Raw genomic sequence first — 17,348 nt, forward strand, 5'->3', positions numbered from 1 at the left:
GTGAAATATATTTGATTACTGATTTTACTGGTTACTCGCTGAGTTTCTGGCTCACCCCAAAACTATTTTATTCCCCTCCACAGGACTTAAAGCGACGGAAGCATTGATATTAAAGTGCTCCATGTGAATGGTTGGATTATCTCCTGTACCGTTGAAGTTTTAGTTCGACCTTGTGTAATATTTGAGACTGCGATTGTACTTGTACTTATGTGAGAATTGAGAACCTTTGTTTTATTCGAAAAATTAGTATTTCTTGTATCTCTTGAGGTTTTAGTTTGTAGCGCAATTGAATTTGTGGAATATTTGATGTATATTTGAGATTTATATTATAATTTAATTGAGGACCGTAGTGAACGACTGAGTCCCGGCGAGAGTTGGGCAGGCGGTCCGTCGAACCCTTTGGTTCGCCTTAGGGGGAGGTGGGGCCGTCACACTTTTGTCTTCCGATAAATACCTATTTGTATTGCCATTGTATTCTAGATTTCAATATGGTTCACTGGTGAAGTTATTCTTGGTAGTTCAACTGGATGTGAGGTTTCATTCTTTTTTTTAATGGTATAATTTGCTTTGTAAAATCGTAATTTCTATTGTTAGCTAAATGCTTTCATTCCAAAATTGGATACTCTGTTAGCACAATTTAATGTTGATATTATTGTTTCCCCACAAAGTTGGTTGTTCTATACAATTAAAATGATGTGGTTATGTTGGAATAGATTTAGAGATACAAAACTTCTTCTTTTGGTCTACTTATATGGTGGAAGCTTTTTGATCAAATCTGCCTTCTCTCCTACATATCACGCACACCTTAATGTAGTAGTTGCAGAAGCTGGTGTTGTAGCAGTTTCAATTAACTATCGGCTCGCCTCTGAGCATCTTTTGCCTATTGCTTATGAAGATTTTTAGATTGCAGTCAAATAGGTTGCCCCTCATTCAAATGGCGAGGGTCCTGAGGTATGACTTAGGGATTATGCTAGCTTTGATAGGGTGTTTTTTGGTGGGGATAGTGCTAGTGGCAATTTAACACATAACATGGCATCAAGGGTTTGGTTGGAGATACTAGACGGCTTCGATCTTGATGTGATTTTTCTCAATTGTCCTTATTTTTGGGGGAAAGATCTAATTAGTATCTAGTTAATGAAATTACATGTAAAGGCCTATGTTCACCCAAAATCTAAGGGGGTTGATGATCCATTGCTGAATTCTCGAATGGAACCAAACCTTTTGAGGTTAGACTTTGTCGTTGCTAAAAAAGTTGGCTACTTTCATCAACAAGAATGTTGTGTAGATGCATCTTTAAGTGGATAATCACTTTGTTTATTACCATTAATCATTTGGGTATCTGTTTAAAGTTCATTTAGTCTTGTTAATGAAAAGCTCATATACAAGTGTTTGTTTCAAAATATATGAACTGAGCAAGATAGCATGCATAATTTCCTTCTCCATCTTCCAGTATACATTAGATATTTTGTTACTTCATATTATTACTCAATGTGCGTGAGTTTTTTGATATTCGCTTGAACTACCGTAAAATCTTCTTTAACCACAAGCACCAAGCACCCGCGCGATGTGCGGACATTCCCCTCCTAGTTATACTATATAAGAATGAGTTTAGAGCTTGAATTTCACCCGCAAGTGTGGGACTTTTTTGGAAATGTGAGAGTGTTTGAAGTGCAATTAGAGTATTGAATATGAGTCATTATAACTAATTTAGTTTTGTTGTAATTACTTGGATGTCCTTTTAAACATTTAAAGCTAACGGTAAGTTTGATATGTGACAGTGTTTGATATCTGATTAAACATTGGGTACAACTAAATTCAACTTGTGTTTACTTGTGTTTTAGTGAAATTACATAAAAGCCCTTCTAATCATTTAATTGTATTAACATCTAAGTCTTTTAATTTCTTAAAACCTTTCTCATTAGTTATTTGCAAAGTTATGATATATAGATGTTAAGACACAATTAATGTCAATTAGTAGAGAAGTCTGGTTTCTCGGCCGTTACCATAGTAAGCCCCATCTATTCAAATTTATTTCATTTACTTATAAGTTTTGTTCCACCACAATCGTGCAGCATATTGAATTCGGATGTTGCTATATTAGCTACTCCTCTTCCCCATTTTACAACACCTTTTTCAATAGGTATGTTTTCTTTAACCAATCTACTTTTTGGTTGTAAAAAATCTGTACTATTACAAGTTGTATGTGCAATAATTTTTTAATATTTTAATTCAATTGTCCATGTTAGACAAGTTTGATAAGGAAGAGACCACATTTGTTAATTGTTATTTATGGTTTAAAATAAGTTTATCATCATAAATTTTTTCATTTATAGATTGCATCTACTTCTTTTATTGTTTTAACTATTAGTTAGGGTAATTTTCAAATCGTTTGCTCCTTTATTGACTATTCCATTTAGACAATTTTTCACTTCATTTGATTTGCCAATATGTTTAACTATTTACTTAAAACTATTTGGCTACAAATCTAAAGTATGTACTGTGACGACCCCACTTCCCCCTAAGGCGAACCAAAGGGTTGGCGGGCCGCCTTAGGGGGAAGTGGGGTCGTCACAGGTGGTATCAGAGCCTAGGTTAGAAAAGTTATCTGAGAGATATATTAGATGCGTTAGAAACCCTAATCCTCTTTAGAAATAAGAATTGAGATTATTAGATATATCTTAAGTAATATCCGATCCAGTTAGTTATCTAAGTTCTAACCCTTAAGTTTTGATTACTTTGCAGGTATGGAGAATAGTAATGGACATGCTAACGGTAGTGGAACGTCCAATGGACACGTAGAGCCGCTGAGATCCATTTCCTATAGGCCTCGAGGTAGAGGAGATCGAGTTCGATACTCACCCGCTGATAGGCACCCTAGATGCCAGTGTAGAGCCACACACGCGTATCCCAACGACTTGGTATTATCCCTGGATGATGAGCGCTGCCACTTGTGGGACGCCAACCATACCCTGACCCAGGACGTGGAGGAGCTGAGTATTATGGTGGATACTCAGTTCGACCGCATAGCCAATTTGGAGAGTAGGCTAGCCGCTGAGCACGCTAAGTTGGAGGCCGCTCGTTTGGAGATAAAGCGACAGAAGCTTAGGACGACTCGACTAGCCGAGAGGATGCGTGATAGGAGTGCCGGCATCAGGGCTGATGCCGCAATGATGATGGACGAGGCCACTAGCTTTATTCAGAGTGGCGAGCAGACAGGTGCAGAGGAGGACCCGGAGGAGGATCCGGAGGAGGACGTTGCTCCGGATAGCCCTGCCCAGGGTTAGGTTAGGACTGACCTGTTTACTCTAGATATGTAGGGTTAGGAAAGGGGGACATTTGTTAAGTCATCAAATTTTATCTAGGTGGATGACTTGCTTTCGAGACACTATATCCCTAATTTTTTTTTTATTTAAGGGATTATCTGTATGTATTTTTGCTAACTTATGTGCCTTACTTTTGGGAATATCCCAACCCGCTATTTGTATGACTTCCCCGCGGAAATATATGTTAAGTGTTTCATTTCCTTCCCCTCCATTTTCATGTTGATTTTAATCACAAAGAGAATAATAATAATCGTAGATAGGTAATACTTTCACCTGATTGTCTTATCCTTCCGTAATAGGCATAGTTAGGCTATGGATCGCCAGGTGATAGGAAGGAGCCGTGGGAGACCCACTAGGCAACACCCGGAAGCGGGTGGTGATAGGGAGCCGGAGGTCAATCAAAACCAAGGGCAAGAGGGTCTGGCCGGAGATCAAGTGGCCACTGCAATCAACCGTATCACTGATGTCTTAGAGCGCTTGACTGAACACCAAGCCTCTGGACCAATGCACCGCCAAGGAGGCCTAGCCGAAGCGGAGGATCGGGCCTTAGAGAGATTCCTAAAGTTTGGACCTCCCAAATTTTATGGGGGACCTGAACCGGAAGCAGTTGAAGGCTGGTGGGAGAGAATCACGGATATCTTCGCAGCCTTAAACTATGCGGAGGAACGACATGTGACTTTTGCCACATTTTAATTTGAGGGAGCTGCTCGCTCCTGGTGGAATCTGGTAAGGGTTACCTGGGACACGAACCATACTCCAAGGACTTGGGCGAACTTCACAAGAGAGTTCAATGCCAAATTTCTTCCACCTCTCATTCAAGAGAAGAGAGAGGACGACTTCATAAAATGTAAGCAAGGGACGATGAGTGTCGCCGAATATGAGGTCCAATTTACGAAACTGTCCCGCTTTGCTCCTGAATTGATAGCCACGGAGCAAAGGCGTGTCAGAAGGTTCGCGCAGGAGTTGAATGTGGAAATACAGGAAGGTTTAGTTGCCGTGAGGATAGACACTTTCGCAGATGCCGTCGAGAGAGCCCAGAGAGTTGAAGTAGCTAGAGCTCAAGTGAAATCTTTTCAGGCCAAGAAAAGATTTGCTCCTAGCAGTAGTCGGGAGCCGGCATATGGAAATGCTCCACCGGCCAAAGTGGGCAGAGGAACCATTGGAGTGACTAGTCCTGGAGCATCACGAGGCGCACAAGCAAGAGGAACCGGGGCAAGGAATGCAGGGGGACGAAATAATGGAACTAGAGTGGGACCGAATGGAAGGGGACAACCTAGGAACACCTCGTCGGGAGGTTGAGCAATAATTCCCCAAGTGACTTGTGCCTATTGTAAGAAACCTGGTCATACTATAGACGGTTGCTGGAAGAAGCAAGGAAAGTGCTTGAGGTGCGAAAGTATTGAGCACCAAATTTCTGGTTGTCCAAAAGTGCAGGAAGGGACTACTCCGAACGCTAGGCCAAACACATCTGGAGAAAGCCGGCCGACAGTTCCTGCCAGAGTGTATGCTATAGATGACCAACCTGTACCTGATTTCTCGAAAGTTGTGGAAGGTACACTTCCGATTTTTCATCGATTAGCTAAAGTGTTAATTGACCCTGGTGCAACCCATTCATTCGTAAATCCATCTTTTATGTCTGGAATAGATGTGAAACCTGTTAGATTACCCTTCGATCTTGAAGTTAGGACACCAATGAGTAATAAGAAGATAATCACTAGCTTAGCCTATAAGAATTGTGAATTCTAAATTGGAGAGCGTAAAATGCTAGTGGATCTAATCAGTCTGGACATAAAAGGGTACGATGTTATCATAGGAATGGATTTCCTAGGCCAGTATCATGCTAAGCTTGATTGCCGAGCGAAAGTGATAGAATTTTGTATACCTGGAGAAACAACCCTGAGGTTAGATGTTAAGGGTAAGTTAGCATCGTCTGCTATGATCTCAGGAATTCGGGCAAGGAAAATGTTGTCTAAAGGAGCGCAAGGTTTCTTAACCTTCTTGATTAATGCTCCCAGTGATCAAGTGAAATTAGAAGATGTACCAGTGGTACGGGAATTTTTGGATGTTTTTCCCGAAGAGCTAAAGACTCTACCGCCGGAAAGAGAAGTGGAATTTAAGATTGATTTGATGCCTGGAACGGCTTCAATTTCTAAGACTCCGTACCGAATGACTCCTGCCGAGCTAAAGGAGTTGAAAATTCAACTGCAGGATTTGTTGGAGAAAGGTTTCGTGAAAGAGAGTGACTCACCATGGGGAGCACCCGTTCTTTTTGTCAAGAAAAATGACGGAAGTTTGAGACTATGTATCGACTACCGAGGGTTAAATGAGGTTACAATTAAGAAAAAATACCCTCTACCGTTGATTGATAGCTTGTTCGACCAACTGTAAGGATCAGTGGTCTTCTCTAAGCTGGATTTAAGGCAAGGGTATTACCAGTTAAAAATTAAGAAGGAGGATATACCCAAGACTGCTTTTAGTACAAGGTATGGATATTTTGAGTTCGCAGTCATGCCTTTCGGATTAACCAACGCACCAGCTGCTTTCATGGACCTAATGCAAAGAGTCTTTAAGAAGTATCTGGACCAGTTTGTAGTGGTTTTCATAGATGATATCTTGATTTACTCCAAAACTCGAGAGGAACATGTTAAGCACTTGGAAGTAGTTTTGCAGATACTAAGAGAACATAAGTTATATGCCAAATTCAGTAAGTGTGAGTTTTGGCTGGATGAGATTTCATTTCTAGGGTATAAAGTTTCCAAAGAGTGGATTGCCGTGGATCCGGCAAAAGTTGAGGCCGTTATGAATTGGAAACAGTCAGAAACTCCAACTGAAGTTAGAAGTTTCTTGGGACTAGCAGGTTATTATAGGCGGTTTATCCAGGATTTCTTGAAGATTGCAGGACCTATGACCGAGCTAACCAAGAAAGGGACTAAGTTTATTTGGACTCCGAAGTGTGAGTCAAGTTTTCAGGAGTTAAAGAAGCGTTTAACATCCGCTCATATTTTGGTATTACCTGATGGAGGAGAAGGTTATGTCGTGTATTCCGATGCATCCAGAGAAGGTCTAGGATGTGTCTTAATGCAAATGGGTAAGGTAGTTGCCTATGCTTCTAGGAGATTGAAATCCCACGAACAAAACTGCCCAACTCATACCTAGAACTAGCTGCAGTAATTTTCGCCTTAAAGAAATGGAGACACTACTTGTACGGTGTGATTTTTGACGTGTATACGGACCATAAGAGTCTCAAGTATTTGTTCTCCCAAAAGGAACTAAATTTGAGACAAAGGCGATGGGTAGAATTTCTGGAAGACTATGACTGTTCGATTAATTACCACCCAAGAAAAATCAATATGGTAGCTAACGCTCTAAGTAGAAAGGCCCAAGTAGCAGGGTTAATGGTTAAAGAGTGGGACATGTTAGAAGAAATAATTGGTTGGAACCCTCGCTTGGAGAAATTGAAGGTTTTATTTGGAAACTTATCGTTGAAGTCACCATTACTAGAGCGTATTAAGGAGGCCCAGAAAACGGACCCTATGATTCAGAAGAATTTGGAGAAAGTGCAAAAAGGGGAAACCCTAGACTTTAAATTAGGGTCTGAAGGTGTATTGAGGTTTCGAGATCGAATTGTGATTCCGGCAGATGAAGAGATAAGGAAAGGAATTTTAGAAGAATCACATCGATCGAAGTATACTATACACCCAGGTGTGACCAAGATATATCATAATGTGAAGGGATTATACTGGTGGGAAGGTTTGAAAAAGGACGTGGCAGAGTTTGTACAGAGATGCTTGATCTGCCAACAAGTAAAAGCTGAACATCAGAAGCCCTCTGGTTTATTGCAACCGTTAGAAATCCCTGAATGAAAATGGAAACATATAACAATGGATTTTGTAACAGGATTGCCTAGAAGCCAAAAAGGATTTGATGCAATTTGGGTAATAGTTGACCGACTCACTAAGTCTGCACATTTCCTACCAGTGAGCATGAGTTTCTCTTTGAAAAAATTGGTCAAGTTGTACACAGAAGAGATCCTAAGATTACATGGTGTTCCTGTAAGTATTGTATCTGACCGATATCCAAGGTTCGTCTCGCGTTTCTGGCAGAAATTTCAAGAGTCTTTGGGGACCAAGTTGAAATTTAGTACTGCGTATCATCCCCAAACTGACGGGCAGTCGGAAAGGACAATTCAAACTTTGGAGGATCTGCTGAGGTCATGTATATTAGATTTTGGAGGTAAATGGAGTCAATATATGACCTTAGTGGAATTCGCATACAATAACAGTTATCAGACTTCAATTCAGATGGCACCTTATGAAGCGTTGTATGGGAGAAGGTGTCGATCTCCAATTCATTGGGATGAAATTGGAGAAAAGAAAGTCGTAGATCCAACAGCGATACCTTGGATAGAAGAAGTCCAGGAGAAAGTAAAATTGATTAGAGAAAGGCTTCAAGTTGCCCAGAGTAGACAAAAGAGCTACGCCGACACAAGGAGGAAAGATTTGGAATTCGAAGTAGGAGACAAAGTTCTCCTAAGAGTTAAACCCTTGAAGGGCGGAGTAGTATCTAAGAAAGGTAAGAAACTAAAGCTAAGATATATCGGACCTTTTGAAATTTTGAAACGAGTCGGGAATGTAGCATATCAGCTGAAGCTACCTGCAAGCATGGCCAAGGCTCACGATGTATTTCACGTCTTCATGCTTAGGAAATATTATCCCGACCCAGGTCATGTGTTGCAACTGGAAGGAATTGAGGTGGATGAGACGTTAACGTATGAAGAAGGACCAGTCAAGATTTTGGAAAGGGACGTAAAGGAACTGAGAAATAAGAAAATTCCTCTGGTGAAGATTCTGTGGAGAAATCATAGATTAGAGGAAGCAACTTGGGAATCAGAAGAAGAAATGCAGAAAAAGTATTCCGATTTATTTCTTTCGAAAGTGTGAATTTTGAGGACAAAATTCATTGTAAGGAGGGGAGGATGTGAGAACCCTGAAAATGCATATAGACAAATATCATTTCATATTTCATTTGCATTTCTTAACCTGCAATAAATTATAGTTTTATCCTTCTTTGTTTCACAAAAAGTGCGTAAAAATAATTTTTATGTGCAAACTGACCCGCTTGTATCAAATTATTATTTCCTTTGACCTTATTATACTAAATCAATAAATTTCGAGTTAGACTAACTCTATTTCTTGAGAATAAATAATGAAAAATTCTGATAACTAATTTAATCGCTAAATAATGTTAGGAATTACTAGGAACCTTAATACTAAAATGTAATCGATAAATTTTCGATAAAAATGGTTTAAGTATACTAGGTATACGTAGGACGTAAAAGTTTCGATAATCGAAATCCTTGTGGGATTAGTACATTATTAGGAGTTTAAATCACTCTTAGGGATAATTCGTGAGATTATGCTAGAATCAAGGGGTTAAGTGGTCATTAGAAGGAAAAGTGAAAAGTCTAAAATACCCTTCACAATCCCACAAAATCACCATGCAATCCCAACGCATTCCGGACAACATCATTACCACCTCTCCATTCGGCCAACCCGCACCTTCACCAACCCCACACTCAATCACCTCATTCACTCAACCTCCCTCTCAAAAACCGCGAGACATTCCCTCTCTCTCCACCCTCCTCATTCCTGCATCTCAAACCACCACCGCACTCCACCTTCACCTCGTGTGTATCGATTGAGAAGAAAGAGTGAGCTGCATCCGAGAGCAAGGGAGGAGAAAACCGCGAGCTGCAGAAATTTTTCTGATCTGTCCGCGAGCTGAGGTAATTTCTGAGCTGGATTAAACTAGTTAGAGGTTGATTGAGTTAATTAGGAGCATGCATGTAGAGTTATTCGATCGAATGTTGAAATCAGAAGCTTGAGAAAACCTGTTTTGATGAATAGAAACTTCCGTGGGCTGGAGATTTGATAATGTAGCCATCAGTCCATTAATTCGAAGTAAGCTGAGTCTGTGCTGGTGATTATTTATCTAACCACTAGCTAAAGAAGTCGGTTATGGGTTGCATGTTGATTTTAAAACCCTCGAATAATGTTTTTTTTTGTTAAAAGAAAGAGAAAAGAACCTGAAGTGCGCAAATTTGGTTCGGCCAAGAGTTAAATCGAAAAATGCAGATTCTAATTTGTTTATTTATATCCATCTGAGCACAAAAATGGAATTAGCTACGTGAAAACATGATGATTAAGACCATGCATGTCGATTTATGCATCCGGATAATGAATCTGAAGCATGAGGAAAACCTGTCTTGGGAAGAAAAATGACTCGGCCGAAAGTTGATTAAGAAATGTTGGAGTAAACCTGCTTTCTTGTGATAATCCGGAGCTGTAATTATGTTTAGCTAATTAAAGCTTGGATGATTAATATGGTTAGGGCCTTGCATGTGGATTTTAAGCATTCGGATAAGTGATTTAGAAGAAGAAATTCTGATGCGCTTGAGAAATCAGAATTTTCGAGAATTAATTTGATAATGCAGCTTTATTTTTGTTTCCCTGTGACAATCTGAGCTTAATTATATGTTTAACCAATCAAAAACAAGAAGATTAAGCCATCTAGGAACATGCAGGTTGATTTTAGGCAGCCGGATGAGTGGTTTAGGAAAGAAAATTCTGATGAACGCAAGTCATTAAGACTGCCGAGGGCTTGACTTGAATAATGCAACTTCATTTGGTATAATTTTGTTGTTTTGAGCTTATAACCAATAAGTAAGCTCTGCATGTAGTTAATTAATTGGTTTAAACCAGAAAAATTAAATGAAACAGAAATCTGATGCAGGCAGGATCATCCGAGGATAGCTGGAAAATTTCTGGAATTTTGGGGAATTTCTGGAATTTTCCTTGGAGTATAATGGTTTTGAAATGCATGAAAAATGTGTACTTCAAGCTGTGTAAGTTGTTTAGCTACAAAACACTGGATATTTTGGAAGATTTAAACAAAAATGTTGAAGTGTAGACCTAGAAAATTTTCAAGCAAGTTGATAGAGGTAGTAAAGGAATTTTCCAGATTTCTTGTGGCGAATTTTAGTTCTAAAAATGCTGTTTCGAGCTGTAAAATATCTTATGTTCATTGATTTCACTTTAAACTATATTAAGAGGGTCTTGCATGTGCATTTTGGAGTGACAATTTGATTTTATTATGACTGTAATATTGTGATGAAGTTATCGGTACTGGAATGGATAACTTTGGAATATAACTATTGTGAAATGTTTAATCTGCATTGGTGTACGTGTAATGAGATTATTGGAGGCGATCTTGAGTATGAGGTTGTCGCAAATTTGGTCCTTGGTTTTAAACACCTGTTAGTCAATTTAAACATTTGAAATGTTAGCTTTATTGCTATAAGAACTAATTGTTGGATGCTAAGGGCTAATGATTGATGAAACTCTTGGCCATTTGAACGATTTTATATAAGCGTTAAAGTGTGATGAAATTAACTGCTAGAATTGCTTGGAGGCCTTATATTTATTTTGATTAAGTTGAAATGTGATATGGGTTTGCCAAAACCAAGTGCTAATGATTGACGAAGCCTTGGTCATTCATTTTATTATTGATCAGAAATGAATTTATTGAAACCTAGGGCTAATGATTGACGAAACCCTAGTGATTTGCTATTGAAAAGTGATTTTTATTTGTTGGCAAATCTAGGTTATAATGTGACTTCGAAATAGAATCGAACCTGTGAAAGTCGATTCGACCCTGTGAACTCGAGCAATTTTGATCAAGCTAATCAAAAATATTTTTATGCTAGTATTAATCGATAAACTTCAGTAATTAGTAGTTTGCCTTAAATTTTTGCCAACCGACAACTTTCCTTTAGCTTAAACTAGCCTTGATAGTTATAGAAAATAACTTTTCTAGCTTTTAAAACCCTAAGTCTTGTTTCATTTCCTTTTCTTTCTTCAAGACCAGTCCCTTGCTAGTTTTCTAGAGGAAATTTCCAAAACACGAGATTTTAGCGATTTTAACTAAACGTGCAAAAAACTTGTTCGGTAAGAAACATTATTTCACATAAAATTTGTTCTAGTAACACTTTTACAAGAAAAGTAATATTAAAGAAACTTTACAAAGTATTTTACTAGTTTTAATACTACATGGTTTGTTGACTTATTCCAAGCAAATAAACTAGCTATACTGCGAATAATTTTCCTACGTAATCCTAGAACTAGTATAGCCAACTTATAGTTTTAAAATTTGGTATTTTAGGATTTAGCGAGGACGCAGATTTTGATTCCCAGCTTGATCAGTAACTTCACTCTTGGTGAGTGTCCCTGCTTGTTCTATTCTTACTTGGTTAAAGTGCTTTCTTGACTTGAAATGTGATACTTGCAAAACTAGTTTTTGATCCATCGAAGTGAGCAGTGTGTATTTTATCGCACTAGCCGTTCGAGTGGTGACTTGCGTGAAACATTTTTTTTTCGTGAATTTGAATGTAGTTGCGTCGTTGGGTGAATCCCTCGACTCCTGAATCCAACTACAGTAACGTCGTTGGGTGAATCCTTTGACTCGTGAATCCTCGAATCTAAATGTAGTTGCGTCGTTGGATGAATCTCTCGACTTCTGAATCCAACTGCAGTAACGTCGTTGGGTAAATCTCTCGACTCGTGAATCCTCGAATCTAAATGTAGTTGCGTCGTTGGGTGAATCCCTCGACTCCTGAATCCAACTGCAGTAACGTCGTTGGGTGAATCCTTCGACCAATTCCTGAGGGTATACTCACGTATACTGCTCCCAATTTCTAAGGGTATATCTCGAGTATACTGCTTCCTTAGTTGGCGTTCGGGCCCGGGACAGGGGTAAGAACTGTGACGGGTTAGGAGTAAAAATGAGAGGATCTACATGGACTATAAGTAGTGAGAGTTGACGGAGGGTCAACTACGATGAATGGTGATCCAGCGAGGAAAATGGCCCCCGAGAGCCCCTGTATCCTGCCTTGTGTTGTTATCCGCTTTCCTACTTGTTTACCCTAGTCAATATTGATTCTTGCTATTGTTTATTTAGATGCATGTTTTTGGGGCACCACTGAGTTTTAGCTCACCTCACGTTTATTTGTTTTCCTTAACAGGTTCTGGAAATTGAAAGTTTTGAAACTTACTCATGTTTTCCTTTTGGGATGTATTTGGATACTATGACTACTTTTGTGGGCTGTAGTGCGTTAACTTGGATAATGTACTTTTTATTTTGGATTGCCACTTGAAGCTGGAAAATGTGTAAAACTTAACTTGGATGCTTGGCTTGATTGTTGTATTTTGTTGTATGAATTTTTTTCTTAGTTCGGACGGTACGATTCTATTCCGCAGTTCGTAACGCGTGGGATTTTTTTTTTGGAGCCGTCGATTGGCTACATTAAATTACTATTATCTCGGAAGTTAATGTGGTTCTAGTGACGGCCTTCTTCGGGAGAATTGTTTTGTAATAGATTAGGTTATTTTTCGAAAGGATTTGGGTTAGAATGCTTGCGTGAGTCCTGGCGAGAGTTGGACAGGCGGCCCGCCAATCCTTTGGTTCGCCTTAGGAGGAAGTGGGGTCATCACATATACATCATTACTTTTAATTGTTTTTCTTGAATTGAGTGGATTAAGATGCTTTAGTACTTTTTTGAGGTAATTATTCCTCTAAATTAGCATGCTAGTTGTTAGATGCATGCTTTAATACTTTCGTGATTGTAATCTCTATCGAGAAGGAGATGCTTTGCTATATGTCCTAAATCATACAATAAATTATAATTAATTGCTTGCTCAATGTGAAGGTCTCATGATGATATTTGTCCTTGTAATCAAATATAAATTCAAGAATTTGACTTGCAAGAACCGAAATTCCACTAGCAATGATTTCTTCAAGTATGCTAATTGTTCAAATCTCACTTATATGACAAGATAATGTGGTGGATTGCCCTCATATCAAGATCAAATTCAAACTAAATAACAAATTTTAATATCCCTAAAATGCATGAGCAAATATAAATAAGTCTTTTATTATATTAGGTTAGATGCAAAGTAGTTGATCGTATCTTATAATTATGTTTTATTGCATATTATATTTTTTAACTCAATATGTATCTTATGATTTTTATTTAATATTACATAATAAAATTGTCATACTTCAATTAGAAAATGCCAAATAATAATTATTAACCATCTTTAATTATAGGCACTAAACTCCCACGCGTTGGACGGGCTTTCCCCCTAGTAGTTCTACTAAAGTATAGTTAGATTAAGGCCTTGTGTACAATACCAATCTCTTCATTCACTTGTTAATGTGAATTTAAATGTATGACCTAGAGGAAAAATACCATAACTATATCAGGAAAAGTATTTCTTCACGTAAAGACATAATATGATATACTAGTCTCATGAATAACTCTTCTCGTGCTCTTTAATTAGATTAAACATGCCAAACTTGTCATTAGGATAGTTATATATGGTACCGCTGTGGGAAAGGTCAATACTCTAAGTTATACATATGTAGGCTCTACTTCGATAGATTTCTCTTTATATTATACTCCTCCTATATATTCTTGTCGAAATGAGTTTCAAATTATGAAAGTCCTTTTCTTTGTTCAGTTCGTTAAACAATTTTGGTGTTTATTCAATAACTTCTGGAAACAATCTTGGTGAAGAAGAGAAAAGGAACGAACAAAATCTTGTAATTCTTATCTACTTTGTTTATTATAGGTCCATACCACAATAGTGTCTCAATTAACTATGTTTAGATCGAGATTATTTGAAATATTTATTTAAAATAATTAATGTAACACTTTTTGTGATATGATTTATGTGAGATAGGATAATAGTTAAGAATATTAAAAATAAAGAAGGTTAAAAAACGTGTTTATGATTCAAGTAAAATTATATTTGAAATAATTATTGTATCAAATGCTCAACATAAATTTACTATTCATTTGCTTTCCCTACATAGCAATCCTAAGTTGCATATTTCATTCCTCTTTTTTTTTTTTTTTTTTTTTAAATTTTGAAGTTGCACATTTAAAATCTGTGCACACAAGCAATCTGTATGCAATCGAGCCCATAGAATATCTTCAGAAACCACGTATTGGTTCTAATCCCCTCTCTCAAATATTCCAAGATTTCTTCCTGCTGACCGAAAAAAACATTCCAATCATGGCTCTGACACCCAACAAAAATGATCCATCACCTACCTATGTAGAAACCGTTGAAGAAATCATGAAATCCTACAAATCACTCCCGCCTAGACCCTCTATTGAAGAGGTTGAAGCAGCCATGTCTGTTGTCAAAACAGTTAACTATGAAGAGCAAGAAAGACTTGAAGAGATTTCCAAGGAAGTTGCTCCGCAAGATGTTCCACCAGAACTCTTTTCTGTGCTACAAGAAGTGAGGAAATCCAAGGTTTTGTTCAGAAGCCATGAACAGATGAAAGAGGCAGTTCACTTAGTTGAACTCGACAAGATTTTTCAGACATTTGATGAGCTTATTCAGAGGGCTTCTGAGTTAGTTTCTGCGAAGACCTCTCCGGAAAAAGAGCTCAATCTTGGTGGCCCAGATGGTGAAATTGGGATAGAAGTGGTGATCAGCGATGATGAGAGTGTCCGTAGGAATGAAGAGCCAAAGATTGAGGATTCAAAAGGAATGTCCTTGAATGCTTCTTCTGAGCCTCCTTCAATTCCTTCAGGTCATAAGCAAATGCAAATTTCCTTTAGATTCACAAGTAAACTTCTATTTTTTCAAAAAATATTGCTCAATTTAGAAAATTTTGCATTTTAATTTCTTGGTAAGAGATTTTTGAAATAGGAATTGAATTGTTCATGCAGTTGGTTCTTATCATCTCGCTGTCAGTTTTGATCAGTCTTTTTGTTCAAGCATGATGGCTATAAAAGCCGTGCAAGAATTTGCTTCAGTTATTGAGTGAAATGTCAAGTTCCGACAAGTTCACTAGTGTTGACTTCTTTGCCAGCCTTAACGAAGAAACTTGACAGTAAGAACATGATGGGATGCAGATTCTTATCATGCATTCTTTTAGGAGCCAAATAGCCAATGGGTTCAAACGAATTTTTTTCAAAAACCAGATCACGATGAAATCTCTTTAGTTTGATAATTGAATTTCTTTGTTTTTCCTGAAATATTGTTGGATTTACCCCAAAATTATGCATTGTTTCTTGGGAGAAATTTTTTGGAGTCCCAAAAACTATTGAATTGGTCAGTTAACTTGGTTCTTATCATCCCGGAATCTGTCAGCATCATATTTCTTGTCTCCTTGGATAATAGATGTAGAAACCGTACAAAATTTGAGAAACATGTCAAAAATTTTTATTAATTGCACAAGTCACTTCATTTTGTTCCTTTTCTGTTGCCTGTTTGCAAATCCTGTATTGCCGTCCGGACACCTTTAACTTGAGTGCACACTTTCATCATGTACTATAGAAAATAGGCATTTCAATGGAGTCAAAATTGGCCTTATTCAATCGTACCTCACTCAAAGATAGAGGCGCAGGGATTAGTTATATGTTTTTGGAGAATTTGGATTTTGTGAAAAGGCTTTAATTTTTTTTTTGGCTTGCAGCTGCAAAGTATGAAGAGTCTAAGCAACTAAGTCTAATGAGAGTGGCTGCCATAATTGAAAGTTCTGCTAAAGCTGAAGCAGAGTTCCTTGATCTCCAGGGTAAATTGATGGACAAGATTGAGTGGCTTCCATTGTCACTTGGAAAATTATCGCATATCATTGAGCTAAATATAGCAGACAATAATCTCATGGTTCTTCCCTCTACTATTGGTAGCCTCAAGTCATTGAGAAAGCTTGATGTCCACTCCAACCAACTATTTAACCTTCCTGATTCATTTGGTGAACTGCTTGGCCTAACTGATCTGGACCTGCATGCAAACAGGTTGAGGTCACTGCCAGCTTCATTTAAGAACTTAAAGGACCTGATCAGTCTTGATTTAAGTTCAAATCGGTTTGCTCATTTGCCAGATGCAATTGGGAATCTGACTTCTTTGAAGAAGCTTAGTGTGCAATTAAACGAGCTTGAAGAGCTTCCTTATACAATTGGATCATGTCTGTTGCTTGTAGAGCTAAGATTAGACTTCAATCAGCTCAAAGCTCTTCCTCTTTCAATCAGTAAGCTCCAGTACTTGGAGATTCTTACTTTGCACTATAATAGAATCAAAGTACTGCCTACCATGGGGAATCTTTTACATCTGAAAGAACTTGATGTCAGCTTCAATGAACTTGAGAGTATACCTGAAAGCCTATGTCACGCAGTTAGCCTGAAAAAATTGAATGTTGGGAAGAATTTTTCAGACCTGCGAGCTTTGCCAAAATCAATTGGAAATCTTGAACTGCTTGAAGAGCTGGATATCAGTGACAATCAAATATTTGTGTTGCCCGATTCTTTCAGATTCCTCGCAAATTTAAAAGTTTTCCACGCTGACCAGACACCTCTAGAATTGCCACCAACGGAAATAGCAAAGCTTGGCGCCGAGGTATTCTTTGTTTAGTCTGTTGCATTTAAGCCCTATTGCCTATTGCATGTTTGATCTTCACTTGTTTACATTATGCTTGATTAGGCCGTTGTCAATTTCATGGCTGAATTTGTTACTACAAGGGATATGAGACCTCAAAGGCCAGTGAAGCAGAGAGGATTTTGTCTCCAGTTCTTTGTCAATTGCTTTCGGGTCGAGACAGCATGAAATCATCAATACAAGAAAGAATTGAAGTGTATTCATTTGCTGATATGTATATAGCCTTCCCCTCAGACATATACACACCACCTTCAGTGCAAGAAAGAATTTATAAGCTTAGTCATTTGCTTATATGTATATAGTCTCCTTCTCACACATATACACACCACCATCAACAGAAATGAAAATTGCAAGTGAATCAATATCTATAGATAGATGCAAGAGGGGTTGGTTGAGTTTGTTCATTGTTGTGTGTATTTGCAAGCTAATGTGCAAAAGTCGAGTTTCTGCTTTCACTTGATTGAAGAGAGGCAAGAAAGAAAGGCCACCTCATTTGTTCCATCATCATAGCATC

General features: G+C 38.1%; 1 protein-coding gene across 1 annotated transcript; it reads left to right on the forward strand.

Moving 5' to 3' along the window:
• The first annotated feature begins 14,336 nt into the window (after positions 1-14,336).
• On the forward strand, positions 14,337-17,289 carry LOC113703169 (uncharacterized). The gene is made up of 3 exons (XM_027224445.2): positions 14,337-14,987; positions 15,876-16,795; positions 16,880-17,289. The coding sequence occupies exons 1-3, from the start codon at positions 14,459-14,461 to the stop codon at positions 17,000-17,002; spliced, it is 1,572 nt and encodes a 523-aa protein (XP_027080246.1). The 5' UTR covers positions 14,337-14,458; the 3' UTR covers positions 17,003-17,289.
• The last annotated feature ends 59 nt before the right edge of the window (positions 17,290-17,348 follow it).

The sequence above is a fragment of the Coffea arabica genome, chromosome 8e, assembly GCF_036785885.1.
Source record: "Coffea arabica cultivar ET-39 chromosome 8e, Coffea Arabica ET-39 HiFi, whole genome shotgun sequence".
NCBI lineage: Eukaryota > Viridiplantae > Streptophyta > Magnoliopsida > Gentianales > Rubiaceae > Coffea > Coffea arabica.

What these genes read in the sequence shown, in the direction of transcription:
- LOC113703169 (XM_027224445.2), top strand. Translation starts at nt 14,459, where the DNA reads ATGGCTCTGACACCCAACAAAAATGATCCATCACCTACCTATGTAGAA. An exon ending in GCCTCCTTCAATTCCTTCAG is followed by an intron (nt 14,988 to 15,875) that starts GTCATAAGCAAA and finishes TTTGGCTTGCAG; the next exon opens with CTGCAAAGTATGAAGAGTCT. An exon ending in TAGCAAAGCTTGGCGCCGAG is followed by an intron (nt 16,796 to 16,879) that starts GTATTCTTTGTT and finishes ATGCTTGATTAG; the next exon opens with GCCGTTGTCAATTTCATGGC.